The 18,412-nt window shown below is 36.8% G+C and overlaps 2 protein-coding genes across 2 annotated transcripts; one reads left to right on the forward strand and one right to left on the reverse strand.

The window, feature by feature from the left end:
• Positions 1–5,959: 5,959 nt before the first annotated feature.
• Positions 5,960–6,625, forward strand: LOC127833608 (uncharacterized). The gene has a single exon (XM_052359004.1). The coding sequence runs from the start codon at positions 5,960–5,962 to the stop codon at positions 6,623–6,625; it is 666 nt and encodes a 221-aa protein (XP_052214964.1).
• Positions 6,626–15,624: 8,999 nt separating this feature from the next.
• On the reverse strand, positions 15,625–16,158 carry LOC127833676 (tyrosinase-like protein 2). The gene has a single exon (XM_052359116.1). It carries the CDS (start codon positions 16,156–16,158, stop codon positions 15,625–15,627), a length of 534 nt encoding a protein of 177 aa, XP_052215076.1.
• Between the last annotated feature and the right edge of the window lie 2,254 nt (positions 16,159–18,412).

Consider the following 18,412-nt stretch of genomic DNA (forward strand, 5'->3'; position numbering starts at 1 on the left):
AAAGACCGCGAAACCATACTTAAATCAAAGCGATGAAGTTGTTCGCTATTGCACAATTAAAGATGCAACTCATTTTTCAAAATTAATCGCAAGTTTAAAATGAACACACGCCATTCAAAATTATAAAAAGTGTCTCATAACACCGTTCGAGATTTGTGTGCACTTTTTATCATCCTATTTATTTTATAGAGATAACTGAGACAAAATAACAACATCATGGCCCTTTTATGACGTTCTGAAAGCATAGAAAGTATGATGAAAATGATAATGAGAACTGATTATAAAGACAATTTGCAATCACTGATTCAATGAATATTGTGTGAATACCTACCTCACTAAGAATATAATTTCATGATGGAAATTCCCTGTACAAAACTTTTGATTTTTGACACCATATACAAATTTAATATATAAAATAAGATACTTGATGAAAATAAATAAAAAATAAATCGGCGAGCATTACTTTTTACTCACGAATTAGGTAGTCATAAAGACAGTCCTGTTGACCCGTATGTTTTTGTTTATGCGTTACTTGTTACCCTAGCAGTTCACACAGTGTCACCAACTCTGACCTAAACATATGTATAGAGCACTAATGCTCTTTTTCGGCGAAGATGTTTCACCAAGATTTTCACCTTAAATGACTTTTACATAACGCCAGCAGACACGCATGAATATATTCAAATATATCATAGGCTGATTCGAGATAAAAAAATTTGAACTGTGGCTACAGCACTGTGGTTGTGCTCAGCGCAAAGGATGTAGCACTGTTCAGTGTAAGGAATTTCGGACTACTCTCTGTATGTTCAAACGACACAAATTGTGGCCCAGTTACAATTACATGTTAAAATCCATCTCGCAGAACTTCATGGTCAGTACTCATTCACCTTATCGTCCGGGTAATATATAATTGACTATCGATAAATACAGCTTTGTTTTCAAGATGAGAAAACAAACATGACCGAAATAGTTTAGTGTCACGATAAGAGGAAAATCGTGTAATCATCCAACCACAAATGTTTGCCGTACTCGGTCAGCACGTCTGGAAATCGTTCCTGAACGCCTGGATAGGCTGCCTTTATTTACAAGTTTGCTATTTCGAATGCAATTTTGTATCGAAAAGTATTGTGCTTAAATGTGCCATTTACAATTCACAATGACATTTTAAATGACCCTCGTCATGCGAAAATGGGTCTTATTCCATATGCGCCCTATATATATAATTTGGGCATACCGCCAGGACATTGGAAACATGACCGCGTCTTTGTAACACTGTTTTACTGCGTGTTCAGCATGAAACAATTTTATCTCTAATGAAATGGCTTGATAGATAGAACAGTTTAACACTCAACTCATGACATCAATACAGTTTGTGCGCGCACCTTTATTTTCAGAGGTTTGCCAGCGCCAGAGCGTTTGTACTTGTTGGCTATGTTCTCATATTTAGTAATTACTTCCATATTCCTGTCTGTGTACTAGTATATTTAAGTTCATAAAAGTATCGTTTTTCCCTATCCTGATATTCAATTTGGCCAAACCATTTTTTTTTTTTTCGAAATTGAACATGTAAAAGTATAAAGTTTTAAACAAGCCGTCGTTCCAGCAGTGGAAGCTTGGCCTCACATTAATGCATTGCATTCCAACCCACAAGGTATCAGGGTCAGTTCACGGCCAGTAAAATAATCGTTATATAATATAGACGCTGTCGCGTGAACTAGGTGAACTGGAATTTTCTTGAGACCAGAAATATGTTAAATGTATTCAGCAATATAATTATGGTATGCCAAAAATATGCTTTTAATGTAATTTCAACAAAACCATGATACAAATTATTTTTGATTAATTAAACAAGAATTATTCCACCATATTGACTAATGTATTAAGCATGAGCGCGATCATTCTCGATACTGTTTATAATCGAATCAAATAGCTATGCCCGACAAACCACTAAAAAAGGTTTGTTCGAAAAACGCGCGTATAAATATTAATATGTACGGATACTTCGCGTTTGGCCGATTGACTCATAAGTTTTAATTTCACTTCCATTCTTCTTTTGGTTTGCTGTTTTGTATCTATATGTTTATGACCAGCATTATGTAATAATGTAAAATAAGCCGTTTTTTAAAACTCCGCGTAACATCCCGTTCTGCGTGTGATGCAACTAAGAATTGCACAGAAAAAGACATTCGCAATCTTTGATCTCATTCATTTTACATTTAACCTCAACTCCAACCACAATCAACTCCGTATATCTTTTTTTAAAAGATATTTCTTATTTTCTATAGCTTCGTTAAAAAATATTCCATTTAAACGATATTCAAATAATGATTCCATTTGTGAATGAATATAGTTGAAAAACTCAAACCTCTTGCAAAAATTATGCAACTTTTTCTCGCGCGGATGCGGCAGATGTGGAAGATGCGGTGGTTATCGTTCTAAGCGTAGCTAAGAGCAGATCGACTTGCAACAGGTAGTACTAATCTTAGTTTTTCGCGAGCGAACAACTAAAAATCAAGGCAAGTTTTGGACTTGCATTCAGAATTTTCTGTCTGAATATGGAAAGCGAAGTGCACATTAATTCCTTCAACCACGGTTTAACAGTTAACTATGGCAAGCGAAGTGCACATTATTGTCTTAAACCACGGTTTAACAGTAAACTATATAGTTAAGAGACTTTGAACCCGGGTTCAAAGTGCCGTCTCGTTAATTCCTTAAAACCGGGTTCAAGACTTTGAACCGGGGTTCAAAGTGTGTATAAAAATAGATACAAATCTGTTATCTGAGACAACCAATCAGCGGAGCTTAAACCACAATTAGAAGATTCGACTTCATTGGTCATCTCTTAACTATAGGGTTATGATACTTTGAACTGCGGATCAAAGTCTTAAATTGCGGTTAAGAGGCGCGGTATGCATATTAATTATTCAACAGTTAATGATATAGTTAAGAAACATTGAACCCGAGTTCAAAGTGCCGTTTCCACATTCATTCCTTAAAGGGATCTTTTCACGGTTTGGTAAATTGACAAAATTGAAAAAAATGTTTCAGATTCGCAAATTTTCGTTTTAGTTATGATATTTGTGAGTAAACAGTATTACTGAACATTTATCATGGTCTAATATAGCAAATATATGCATCTTTTGACGATTTAAAAACCTAAAAATTATAAAGCGTTGCAACGCAAAACGATTGAATAATTTGGAGAGTTCTGTTGTTGTCGTTAAATTTTGTGAAACAACGAAGATTGCTCATATAATGCATAAAATACTTAACAAAGTATGCTTGGCTGATTAGCCGAGCGGGCTAATGCGTGTTTTATCCAGGTTACTCCAGGACTCCGGGGGTCATTGGCTCGAGTCTAGCTGCGGCTACTTATTTTTCCTTTTTTAAATTTTATTCTTGATTTTTTACTGGAGCTTTTAAGATCCAATGTTTACATTTGTCAATATAAAGCATTTAATGACTTATTTCAAAACATGCCAAAAACTGTGAAAATGCCTTTTAAACCCGAGTTCTTAACTATAGGGTTAAGAGACTTTGAACTGCGGTTCAAAGTCTTAAACTCCGGTTCAAAGTCTTAAACTGCGGTTCAAAGTCTTAAACTAAGGTTAAGACGCGCGGAATGCACATTTATTATTTAACAGTTAACTATAGGGTTAAGAAACTTTGAACCCGAGTTCAAAGTGCCGTTTGCACATTTATTCCTTAAACCCGGATTTAAAAGTTTGAACCGCGGTTCAAAGTGTGTCTAAAATGGATACAAATCTTTTATCTTCATAATTCAGAGACAACCAATCAGCGGAGCTTAAACCACAATTAGAGGGCAAATGTCACGATTTCATTGGCTGTTTCTTAACTATAGAGTTAAGAGACTTTGAACCGCGGTTCAAAGTCTTGAACCAGGGTTTAAGGAATTAATGTGCAAAAGGCACTTTGAACCCGGGTTCAAAGTCTTTTAACTATATAGTTAACTGTTAAACCGTGGTTTAAGATAATAATGCGCATTTCATTTGCCATATATTTGAGAGGATTTGATTGAGCGAGTTCAACTACACTGGCGTGAACTGGAAAAGCGATTAGATCATGTGCGAAATCAAGGGCAGTAAGCCTCACTGCGTTTTGACAAGCTTTTCATTGATAGTGAGGTGTACCAATACGAAAACCGGGGCGGTTAAAAGTATTGGAAATACCCGCAGAGGACAATATCCACACACGAACAATAGCCATCGAAATGTGGTGAGAGGGAATCATCGCGTTGGCAGTGAGGCGGATCGGTCCGATACCGAAAGCGAAGCTGGAGCAACAGGCGGGGTGGAATATGATAGCGGTCAAGGCCCGAACGAAATGTAGTGTATGTGGTTTAAAGAAACTTGTAAATTACTGGGGCGTTGTAAATTATTTACAATCATTTGACATCATAGGTTTATTAGAGATATGGAGTGAGAAAAACAATGAATTTTGTGATTTATTATCTAATTATACCTGTTTGGACTCCGTGAGAACAAAAGTCACGTATGTGTGGCGTAATAGTGGTTGAAAAGCTGTTGGTATGTAAAAAACGATCTGTTATGCTAGGTTCACACCAACGGCGCTTTGATGGCGCTTTAAAGCGGCGTGCAAAGCGGCTCCAAAACGTAACAATGCTTGAATAAAGCGTCAGTGTCGTAATAGATCGTGTGATAAAGCGGGACATTCGGCAAGAACGCCAGATTTTTTTTTAAACTGTTTAAAAAAATTGGGCGCTCTGTCACGAATTGATTAAAGCGCCGGAGCGTATCAAAGCTTAAACAACCGAAACAAAACTCAGAAAAGCTTGACTCAAATGGTAGGAAAGCTTAACAGAGCTTGGTTCAAAGCAGGGACCCCAGTCTTCACGATATGTCACCACTTGACACGCTTCGTTAAGATGGCTCAAGATTTGCTACGATCTGGCATGAAGATCTTACACGAGGTCAGACGCTTTCATCAAGATATGAAACGCTTTGTTACGTTTTCATGAAGGACTCTCCCGCTTTCCCACGAATTGAGACGCTTTCATCAAGGATTGACACGTTTTGAAAGGCTTTGATACACTTGGCAAGCTTCCTCACGCGTTCGCACGATCTTTCACGATCTCCTACGATATGAAGCTCTTTCGTCATCTCTATAAATAACACTTGAGTACCACACTTTTCTTTATGTACTGCTTCGGCAGTACATATACTAAAATTCTAAAATTGGATACACACAGCATTATTTTCAGCATCTCTATAAATAGCACTTGAGTTCCACACACTCCATAATTTTCAAAAGAAGAGGACGTATCCTGAACCTGAAAAACTACTATTAAAAGCTCTATAAAGGTGAGAAATTTAATTATTATGCATATAATCTGGTCTAATTGTTACGGATTTCAGTTACTCGTGCATAAAAAAATGCCCATAACACAGCTTAGGTTCAACTTTGTCAAGAATTATGGAAGATGTACCCGTATTATAATTGAAAGAAATGTTTACAACTTTGCAACTAACGCGATGTGTAGCCTCAAAGCGGTTACGTATGCTACAAATAGCCGAAAAAAAAATCAATTTTAATTCTTTTTTAAACAACGTTTTACCAGCAGAAAGTAACTTACTATATCACCACAAACGTTTTAGACATTTAGAATAGACCTACTTTGTGAGTGATACCAGAAAACGTTGAAAATCAACGATATATTTTTGGTGACCTGAGTCACATTCACTTTCAATTAACGAGTAAACAGCGATGTAAATAAACTTATTGTTTGTAAACACAATTAACTTGGAGGACACTGCATTTTGAGCTCAAAACAATTTGTATTGCTCATTTTTGTATGGTTATGTCCATTAGCATATACATATCGTTTTTTTGATAACCTTTATAAATAAAATATGAAAAAAATATTTAAAATCGGTAAATAATTACGGATCCTCACCTTTATAGAGCCTTTAACACAAAGATGGGACCCAAGAGAGGTAGAGGTGTATCAAAGAAGAGCCAAAAAGAGACAGTCATAGGCCAAGTTGCTGAAAGGCCGAGGTCTCCAACACCACCGCCGGCAGAAGATGAAGAAATACTGGTTCCAGAGCCAGAGCAGCCACAGCCTCACCCTGCAGGGGATAATTTCCCAGTCATCACACCTGTTCCAGCAGCAGCCGCCAGCAAAAAGCGTACGTACAACCCATTTTACTATGCAACACTGACAGAAGCGCAAAAAGAAGAGGTCATTGACTGGCTAAAAGACACTCCGTCCATCTACTCAAAGAGACTGACAGATTATAGAGACCCGCAGAACAAAGAGAAGCTATGGGAGGAAAAAGCTGCTGACATGGGTGTTGAGGTTGAAGCCCTAAAAACATTTAACAAGTCCGACCGTACCCAGATGAGCCGCGTAAAGAGGACTGTGGGGAAGTCGGGTGAGGGTACTGAGACAGTCGAGGACATGTCTGCCACGGATAAATGGGTCTGGGAGAGGTTCTCCTTCCTCAAAGACCACATCGAAAGCGTGGAACGCAGAAACGTGGTGAGCATCCGTGGTAGAGGTAGAGAACCAACGAAAGTCATCATTCAGTCAGACTCTTGGTCAGAGTCCCAGCCTACAGAGCCACCCTCTCATAGACTCTGAACAGAGAGTGTTGACTTGAAGAGAAGTCTGATGGAGTTTATGTCTGACAAGGAATGTGGTCCCTCCACCTTTGCCAGACAAATAGATGAGAGTCTGGCCCAGCTTCCTGGGGACATCAAACGGGCCACACAGATCAAGCTTATGAAAGTGCTACACGAAGGACAGAGGCAGTCTGAAGAGCGCCATGAGATGTCTCAGCACATGCCCACCTTCCCACAGCAGCAGCAACAGGTCGACCTAATCCAGCCAATCCAACCACAACGTCAGTCGTTCCTATCAAGCTCCACCAGTTGGCAGTGTCCCTCAAAAATGGTGTCAAAGAGTCACCAGTGGCAGCCTTCACCATAACTGTGGTCGACACAGCATATGCCAGGTCAACAGCCCATCAGTGTCTGTGGCTCCCAAGACTATCATTACATGAGCAGCTAGTACCCTGCCCTGTACCCACAACCATCATCACAAACTTCAAATAGCTATACCAACACCCTGGACCTGAACACGGGGGCAACTAGAGCCATGACACCCCTAGCAAGGTCACCTTCACTAATAGCTAACCGCTCCCACGGTTATACTGCTGCTGCTACTGAAACGACCACATACTCCCCGAACGTGAGTGACTTTGTGAGCACAGCCATGACCACTGCAGGGATCTCCACCAGGCCATCATCTGCTGTGACCCATCTGGAAACTCCTCAACCTTTATCTGAAGATGATATTGATATTTGATTACCTAAGAACAGCATGAAACTGAAAATGACCCCAGATTGTGCATCAATTTATATTGTGTGGATAGATGACTTCGCCATGGACATCTAATGATTTGTAAACAGTAATAATATTTGTGTGTTTGTTGTTTGGTTCAGTTTGTTTATTTTTGTACATATTGATAATATGCTTCTTAATAATTTAAATAATAAAAGAGAATATGTTACATTTAAAATAGTGCCTTTAACTTTGCTCAGTTTATTGCTTTTTGAGCATATTGATAATTTCTTAATAACAAAACAAATACAAGAGAATATGTTACACTTAAAAGAATGCCTTTAACTTTGTTCAGTTTGTTGCTTTTTGTACATATTGATAATATGTTTCTTTATAATAAACATATAAAAGAGAATATGTTACATTAAAAAGAATGCCTTTAACTTTGTTCAGTTTATTAATTTTGTACATATCGATAATAAGTTTCTTAATAAAACAAATAATAAAAGAGAATATGTTACATTTAAACATATGCTTTTTACTTGATTCAGTTTGTTGCTTTTTGTACATATAGATAATATGTTTCTTAACAATAAAGTAATACAAGTGAATATGTTACATTTGGAAGAAGACATTTTACTTTCAAATAAAAAAAAAAGACAGATATTAATTAAAAATTAGTTAAACAATACAACATACACACAATCATTAATGGCACATATCTGAATTTTAAATTCTATAACATGATTTCTTTGAATTTTCAATTTCAATTTACAGTTACAATCTTTTCTGATATTTTTCATTGGGCAAACAATAAAGTCTTTATTTAAACTAATGACAAACATATGAATTACATATAATAACAACAATAACATGAATAATAAAAGCATCTTACAAAGTACACATATTTCAAATTTCAAAGTCAATTTTACAAATTAATGTTCATAATATTCATAACACATTTGTCTTCATCTTCAGACTCCATCTTCATCATCAGCCTCTGACCCATTACTCTCTTCAACTGCAGCAGGAAGTACAGAACCAGTCATTCTTTGCTGCCAGTCAACAGCACCCACTGGAGAGACAAAGTAGTCTCTGGGATGATCTCGCTGATGTTTGGCATTCACAGTGGCAAGGTTCCCCCTCGCAGGTGGCTGTGGAACATTTTCCCAGTTAGGGCCATGTCTCCAGGCCCCAGGTACGAAGTTGTGCTCTTCATCCTCGTAGTCCACCTCATTTGCTGCCATCACCACCCTATGCCTCAACAGTTTGTGCAGCACCACAGCAGTGTCCACCAAATTTCTGACGTTCTCTACCTTCTGTTCCATTGCTCCCAGCAGGCACCTAAACCTGTTGGCCAGTATGCCAAAGGCATTCTCCACCACTCTTCTACCCCTTGAGATCCTGAAGTTGCAGATTCTCTGCTCATCTGTCATCCCTATTCTACTGTATGGTTACATCAGTAGCTTATCAGGGCAAAAGCATTATCACCCAGGATGAAGTATGGGATATCTGGCTCAGTTTCCCCAGGGAGAGGGCATGATGGGGGTAACCCTATGGACCCATCCTCCAGGCATTCAAAGAGCTCAGAGTCCGTGAATATCTGGGAGTCAGACATGTGTCCTTTACCTCCCAGCTCAATCCAGATGAACTTGTATTCTGCATCTACAAGGGCCAGCATTGGTATGGAGAAGAACCCCTTGTAGTTGTGGTAGAGACTGCGTGTGTTTGCTGGTTTCTTGATGGCTATGTGCTTTCCATCTAAGGCACCAACTGCATGGGGGACATTCCACTTCTGTTCAAACTGCTGGGCAAGGTGTCTCCATGCTTCAGGGGTGGTAGGTGGGTTGAAAACTTCATCTTTTTATGCCTGTACAATTGCTTTGCACATTTCTGGAATCAGCTCTGATATTGTGGAGATACCACATCTGAATCCATATGCCAGTGACCTGTAGTTGTCCCCAGTGGCCAGATGTCTCAAGGTGATTGCCAGCTTAAGGCCAGCTGACAGAGGGTGCCTGTAATTAGTCTGCTGCTTCTGGATTACTGGTGCAACTCTTTCCAGGATATCATCAAACACCTCAGGGTTTAATCTGGTGAAGTTTCTGAAGGCACCAGGGTCTTCTAATCTGAGCTGTGTGTCCAGGAGGCTAGCTAAATGTCCATATTGCTGTCTTCTTTCTTCAGTTAGCCATGGCCTGGTCCAGCAGCATCTGATAAATGACCTTCTACCTCTTGCTGGTATGTCAACCTTCCCTTGTCTTTGCTGTTCTTCCTCCCTCTCCTCTGCCTCAAGGGATAGAATATAGTTATACAACAGAGAAACAAACGTCATGTCTTCTTCGGATAGATCATGCTCTGGTACATCTGGAACCTCTGGATCTTGTTGTTCTGCCATCGTGTTCTGGAGTCAAAGATGCAATGATTTTGTGTATCTGCTGCATCTTTATATAGGCTCTGAATCAAAAGCGGGATATAAATCGGCAATCTCGACATTTTCCAATACGTAACCGAGCATAAAAATGCACAACAAAGCTTGATTGTCGTATCAAAGCCTGATTTAAAACGTCATAATCGCATCAAAGCGTAATGAAGCGTAATAAAGCTTATCAAAGCGTGATTTCAAGCGTTACATAGCCTGATCAAAGCGGGATCAAAGCGTGAGGAATCGTAACATTTCGGGAAATATTTTGTCCTCAAAGCGTCAACCAATTTGTATGAGAGCGTATCAGAGCTTATCAGAGCGTAATAGATCGAGAGATTTTTGGAAAACTGAACAAAAATGACGGCGCTTTGCTCGCCGATTGAAAGCGCGGCATTCGCCGTTGGTGTGAACTAGACATTAAAAGAAACCCTTTGTTCACAAATATGTCAAAATTATCAGGACTGTATTGTTCTGTATATTAAATTGTTTATAGATCTATAGTTCTTTTTTTTAAATATGTAATAATATATATAGCTTATGTCTCGCAAGAAGGTACACCTATTTATGAGAGAATGAATGAGGTATTGATATTATTAATTCTAATATTTCTATTTTAAGAGTACGTTATCCTAATGCATGTATATTTCTTGCATGAGATTTAATTGCACGCACATTTTTTATATAAGATTATATACCTGATGATAATGTAGATAACATTTTTAACATATAGGCTGATTGTAATACGGATCCATTCGATTGTCCACGAAATAATAAAGATTCAGAATGATACAACAATATTGGGAAAACACATGTTGAACTTTGTTGTACTCATAGTATGCATATTTAAAATGGGCGTAGCTACGATGATTTTTTAGGCAATTTTACATGTCTTGCAAATAATGGCGCTAGTGTTGTTTATTACCATGTTGTATCCACTGAGCGATTTTCTCATATTACTTATTTTTGTGTGGAGATCCGGGATGAGTCTAATCATTTGCCAATTTGTTCTAAAATATTTTGGGCAAAAAGAAAAACATTCATGCTAACTTTCTCAAGCAATACTGCTTAAATAATATAATTGAACATTTATCAAAAACAGAAAAGTATGAATGGAAAGACGCGCACAAGCAAAATTTTATGAGAGGATATGGAAACAATTTTAACTTACATCAATCGCAAATATTGGAACTAATTGCATGTACGGATATAGACGAATGGATCGATAAAATAATAAATTTGTACAAATTCGCTGCATCCGATATGAAGGTTTACTATAAAGCACACTCTCTTAATATTAATGACACTTCGGCAAACCAGCCGTGGTGGGATAGGGAATGCAACGCGGCTAAGCAAACGAAATACGAAGCACTACGAAGATTCAGTTTATCAACACTATTTAACACTCCGTAGAGAGTTTAAACATATGTGCTCAGTCAAAAAACAAGTGTTTCAATAGACGAAAAGAAACTAATCGGTTTTATCGCGTTATAAAGCAAAGTTGTTCTGGAAATTAAGGTAGTCAAAGACGAACAACACACATTCTTGTAATACAGATCCATGTGTATGGTTTGATTATTTCCAAGGTCGTCTTTTAAAAAAAAACAATCAACCAACTCTAATTGGTATAAACTGAGAGGGTAAAGAAAAGGAAAATGATCGAGATCAAATTTTAAACTCAGAAATCACGAACGAAGAAGTAATGCAAATTATTTCAAAACTCAAAGATGGTAAATCGCAAGGGACCGATGGCCTTGGGCTGAATTTTATAAAAGCACGAATCATATAATAAATCCTATACTTAAAGATTTATTTAATCCGATTCTTAATACGGGCCATTTTCCAAATACTTTGCGGAATAGTATACTTTGCTAATTTAAAAGTCAGGCGCAACAGACAAACCCTCTAATTATAGATGTATATCATTAATTAAGCTCATTGGGTCATTGTCGAACTGAACTGGCTTGAAGTCACCCGGGGGTGACTAGAAACCGATTCATGTCACCCGGTCGGCTTGGAGTCACCCCAGGGTGACATGAATCGGCATGAAGTCACCCTAGGGTGACAAGAATCGGCTTCTTGTCACCCCCGGGTGACGTGTGGGCCATTTCAGGTCGACAATGACCCAATGAGCATTAATTAATGTTAAGTATAAAATATTTGCCAACATTGTATATAACAGACTATGCAAATGGTCAGTTATAAATAATAAAATAGAAGAATCACATGCCGGTTTTCGCAACGGATATTCATCCATCGACAATTTATTTACTCTTCAAAGTATGGTTAAAAATATACGTGTAGACCTGGTGGTAGGTTGAATGCTCTATACGTGGACTTCAAAAAAACTTTTAATAGTTTGACTCTACATACTCTATTTACAACTATGTGTAAAAATGGTGTCAGAGGGAAGCTTTTTCACGTATTAAAATCCATGTATTCAAATTTACGCGGATGTATACGGGTCAATAATAATAACAGAACGCAAAACTAGCATCGGCACTAGGCAAGGGGATGTAACCAGCACAATAATTTTTAATTTGTACATACACGAGTTTTCTACCTTTCAAAAATCTAAAGGTCATATAGGTATTTTTATCACCGAAGACATTTCATGAAGACATAAATTGCATGCTTTTTGCCGATGAACTTTTGAGCTGCGCTGATACTGCGATCGAGCTACAATCACAATTGAACAACAATATCTGAACTTTGTGATTATACTAGTCAAAAGACGGAGATTATTGTTTTTAGAATCAGAGGTCGGCTCAGATCATACGAACATTGGGTCTATATAAATAATTCAGTAAAAGTCACATCTGTGTATAAATATATCACGCCATCTACAAAATACTCTTCTCTCATTGGCTGTTTGATGTCACATGATGACCCCATATATTCTATATGGTGTCAGTAGACTATATGGGGCAAACTATATGGGGCAGTAGAAACTATATTGGGCAGTAAAAACATTCAAATTTGTTAATTTGATGTAATGAGATGGGATGGAAAGTAGTTGGCGTTGTATAATCGTTACAGGGTTAGTTACTGACCCGATACGGGATATACGGTTCTGTGGAAAACCATATCGGGGCGAGACGGGTCAGTAACTCACCCTGTAACTAATAATATTATGTTATTGGAAAACTCATTGAGTACATCTGTTAAAAACATTTTGTACGGTTATGGTTTTGGTTTTGTTTCGATAAGGCAATATATAGTAAATGTGGCATTATTCTTAATGCCATTCAAACAAAGATTGATTGATTGTAAAACCCAGAACTGGATTGAAACTCTAGGAAATTCATCAATATGTGATACATACAATCACTTCAAATCTATGTTAAACCCATAAAAATGTTTGTATATTGATATACGCCTTTATGTTCAAATGTCATTTGCTAGATTCCGTTGTTCAAGTCATAAATTAGCAATTGAAACTGGCCGACATTTAGGAATTTATAGAGACCACCGATTATGTACATATTGTTTAGTCTTTTTTAATAATATAATGTATTAAAGGTGAGTTTCATGCATTTTTTAAATGTAAAAAAATATAACCAAGAAAGGAAATTGTATATCTTTTCATGGTACAATGGTGAACAAAAGTTCAACTTTTTTGCAATCTTATGCACATTTCTGATGAAATAAAACTGAAAAGCATAGCATGTTTTGTAAACGAAATAATGAAAAAGAAAGATGTAGATCAAAATTGATATAAAACATGGATGTATCGCAACTCATAAATGGAATGTTGTTACTTATATATTCTGTATTTTGGGCCGGTGGCCTTAATTTACAAATAAACTTTTGTCTTGTCTTTTCTTTTCATAGTTAATCTGTATTATTAGACTGATACTTATTGTAAGAAACTGGCACAAACAGTGGCTGGCTTCTAATTTGTCCTGGGCCTGATGGTTAACATTTGAGAGAGTCGTCAGCACCAGATTTACACTATAAAAAGTAACAATAAGACTGCTGAATTTACATGTGTGGTACATGGTTTTGTGTTTTGTTTTACCAGTACAAATGCACAAATTTCTCGACTTTGCAGATTAATAGTCCTCTAAATTTAAAATTAATGTTTAAGCATTTTAAAAAATAAGTCTCATTTTTTGTACAAGACTTCAGATAATTTAAAAAGCCATTGTCTATTTTGGTTGCAGAAAACAACTAAAGAAAATTTCTTGGCAAATTATGTTATATTTATATTTTAGTGGAACATAGTAGAAGTGAGACAAATATGTAAATTAAAAGGGTTAAAAGTGATAAGCTATACATGTAGTAACATCTCGCTTAAAATGCCCATATGTCAATACTCTTCAAACGTTATATTAATTCCATACCTTAACAGTTTAATCATCCAGTAGTACACTATTTGTTATGTTCAGGAACCAGAATGGCTTTCAAATTTAACAAATCAGTTTGTAATTATGTTACTTTAAAGTAACATAAAAACTAAAAATATTGAATATTAAAAAATTGAATTTTTTACAAGTACGCTTTATATTTTCGAAATTGTGTACGAAATATTGCTTCGGTTTTTTTAGGAAATATGTACGAAATATCTTCGTCACAATCGGCTCGGGGCGCTAATTTGTCTTTGCTGCATTTCATGAAATTCGTCTTCAGTGTATAATTTTTCTTGCCTATTTTGTGTTATTGTAACATATTTTTATCAATATATACAAATTTGACACATATAAAAATCGTATAATCTCAAGTTAAGATTGGATATAATTGTATTTTACGATAACGGCGCCGTATTGAAAAGATTGAGGACGTCCGATATACCAATAGCTTACCATGTACAGGTGAGCAAAAATGATACTGAGTGTCTGGTGAGCCGCATTTGTTAGATAACAGTGAGAGAGAAAGAAATGCACAGGAATAATCCAATGATGATTGTTCAGCTAGAAATGTCTCAAGTCGTATTTAAAGAAAACACTTTTATAATGTGTAAAGCAAGCTGGCTGCATTTCGTATCTATCAACGAGCGATTTTCAACAAACTCGTGAAAGACGGTACTGGTCTAGCGGAGAAACTGAAATTCACAATAAACGTGGGATTGGAAACACAATATTAAAACAGATATTAAATTTACCATCGAATATTCATATCATTGCCCATCTAGTCAATCATAAATAAAAATAAATATAAAAATAAAGTTAAGGTATTCCCAGCGCGCTCACTAAACTTATTTGGACGGACAAACTCAATAGTCTGTTACAATGCAACCAATACCAAATGGCTGTTTTTGGCGATATAAACGCAAGCCATAATTAGAAACATCAAAAACTCATTAGCGTTTTGACCGCTATGACACCGATCGATTCGGAAACTGCAAGTCGGTTGTCCGATATTACGTATTCCTCCGAATAGGCATCGTGATTTAGCCCATATGCAACAATTCTTATCTTTCCTGGAGCGTCCATATGGTCTCTGCAATACTCGTTACTTTTTGTGTTCCGCATTGGGTCAATTCTTGCTTCATGTTAAATCCATTGACATGGCTACCATAAGCAGAAAATTTTGGAAAATCAGTGTAATCTGTAGGCCTTTTCTTAACAACTTTAAAGGGTATGTAAGACCACGAGTTGGTGTATGCGTTCCTTATATCGCCAGGAGAAGCAGGCGACATTGAATTGACGTTGACATCGTGCAGAAACCATTTGCGATCACACACTTCGAAGTTCCTTTGAACAGCTTGACGTTTCTTTCTTCCAGCCGGAATATGACCTGGTAGTGTATCAACGTTGATACCGGCTGCTCTCACCTCCGCAGTACTTCTCGAAACGCATCGGTTTGTCGCAGTGTTGCAGCGAAGATAGCGTGATCCTGCGCAGCCTGTTGCACACGAGGGCACCTGCTCGTACTAAACAAGTTGGAAAAAGTCGTCCGAGAAACCATCAATCTGGCGGAGAGAATTGAAAGGGCTGATTGTAAATCCCGCCGTTAGGTTTGGATTGTGTGATGCCGGGATTCTTTGATCATTCGGATCCCACGGGTAATCGGTGGCTGTTGGAATACCCGCGGCTCTTTGGTTGAGACGAAAACGTTCCCAAATTTGATTGACAAATGCGTGATGGCTGAAGAATATGGGATCTCTGGCAGCTGAATTCAGATTATTCATTGTTCCGCCAATAAATACATGCGCTCCACCATGCTGTCTGTCTAAGTCACTGTCAGCTGGCGCGATGGGAACCAGGATGTCTCTATTCCGACGTCGACGAAGAATGGCATTTATCCCGGCAACCGTGAACAGCTGGATACCTGCTGCTAGGTTTCTTGTGAACACTGTGTTAGGGTTAATTTGAGGCCAGGTACTAAATGGTCCCGTAATTGGGAGTCCGAAGCCAGGTCCAAAGAACGCGTTGCTAAATAACACGGAGCCTGTGGGCGTAGTCATTTCACCGTCAAGGTGTGATGCCAAGTATGGAATCGTTACTTGGTGATCCTGCTGCCGAAGAAATGTTTCGAGTCTGAAATATAGGCGGAGCCCTATAATTATTAGAGCCCGATAAAAACCTATAATCAACGAATATTTCGTAAAATATTTGGAAAAATGAATTTAACACATACAAATGTATGTTGGCGTTGTATAATCGTTACAGGGTTAGTTACTGACCCGATACGGGATATACGGTTCTGTGGAAAACCATATCGGGGCGAGACGGGTCAGTAACTCACCCTGTAACTAATAATATTATGTTATTGGAAAACTCATTGAGTACATCTGTTAAAAACATTTTGTACCGTTATGGTTTTGGTTTTGTTTCGATAAGGCAATATATAGTAAATGTGGCATTATTCTTAATGCCATTCAAACAAAGATTGATTGATTGTAAAACCCAGAACTGGATTGAAACTCTAGGAAATTCATCAATATGTGATACATACAATCACTTCAAATCTATGTTAAACCCATAAAAATGTTTGTATATTGATATACGCCTTTATGTTCAAATGTCATTTGCTAGATTCCGTTGTTCAAGTCATAAATTAGCAATTGAAACTGGCCGACATTTAGGAATTTATAGAGACCACCGATTATGTACATATTGTTTAGTCTTTTTTAATAATATAATGTATTAAAGGTGAGTTTCATGCATTTTTTAAATGTAAAAAAATATAACCAAGAAAGGAAATTGTATATCTTTTCATGGTACAATGGTGAACAAAAGTTCAACTTTTTTGCAATCTTATGCACATTTCTGATGAAATAAAACTGAAAAGCATAGCATGTTTTGTAAACGAAATAATGAAAAAGAAAGATGTAGATCAAAATTGATATAAAACATGGATGTATCGCAACTCATAAATGGAATGTTGTTACTTATATATTCTGTATTTTGGGCCGGTGGCCTTAATTTACAAATAAACTTTTGTCTTGTCTTTTCTTTTCATAGTTAATCTGTATTATTAGACTGATACTTATTGTAAGAAACTGGCACAAACAGTGGCTGGCTTCTAATTTGTCCTGGGCCTGATGGTTAACATTTGAGAGAGTCGTCAGCACCAGATTTACACTATAAAAAGTAACAATAAGACTGCTGAATTTACATGTGTGGTACATGGTTTTGTGTTTTGTTTTACCAGTACAAATGCACAAATTTCTCGACTTTGCAGATTAATAGTCCTCTAAATTTAAAATTAATGTTTAAGCATTTTAAAAAATAAGTCTCATTTTTTGTACAAGACTTCAGATAATTTAAAAAGCCATTGTCTATTTTGGTTGCAGAAAACAACTAAAGAAAATTTCTTGGCAAATTATGTTATATTTATATTTTAGTGGAACATAGTAGAAGTGAGACAAATATGTAAATTAAAAGGGTTAAAAGTGATAAGCTATACATGTAGTAACATCTCGCTTAAAATGCCCATATGTCAATACTCTTCAAACGTTATATTAATTCCATACCTTAACAGTTTAATCATCCAGTAGTACACTATTTGTCATGTTCAGGAACCAGAATGGCTTTCAAATTTAACAAATCAGTTTGTAATTATGTTACTTTAAAGTAACATAAAAACTAAAAATATTGAATATTAAAAAATTGAATTTTTTACAAGTACGCTTTATATTTTCGAAATTGTGTACGAAATATTGCTTCGGTTTTTTTAGGAAATATGTACGAAATATCTTCGTCACAATCGGCTCGGGGCGCTAATTTGTCTTTGCTGCATTTCATGAAATTCGTCTTCAGTGTATAATTTTTCTTGCCTATTTTGTGTTATTGTAACATATTTTTATCAATATATACAAATTTGACACATATAAAAATCGTATAATCTCAAGTTAAGATTGGATATAATTGTATTTTACGATAACGGCGCCGTATTGAAAAGATTGAGGACGTCCGATATACCAATAGCTTACCATGTACAGGTGAGCAAAAATGATACTGAGTGTCTGGTGAGCCGCATTTGTTAGATAACAGTGAGAGAGAAAGAAATGCACAGGAATAATCCAATGATGATTGTTCAGCTAGAAATGTCTCAAGTCGTATTTAAAGAAAACACTTTTATAATGTGTAAAGCAAGCTGGCTGCATTTCGTATCTATCAACGAGCGATTTTCAACAAACTCGTGAAAGACGGTACTGGTCTAGCGGAGAAACTGAAATTCACAATAAACGTGGGATTGGAAACACAATATTAAAA

The sequence above is a fragment of the Dreissena polymorpha genome, chromosome 1 (genome assembly GCF_020536995.1).
Source record: "Dreissena polymorpha isolate Duluth1 chromosome 1, UMN_Dpol_1.0, whole genome shotgun sequence".
Lineage (NCBI taxonomy): Eukaryota > Metazoa > Mollusca > Bivalvia > Myida > Dreissenidae > Dreissena > Dreissena polymorpha.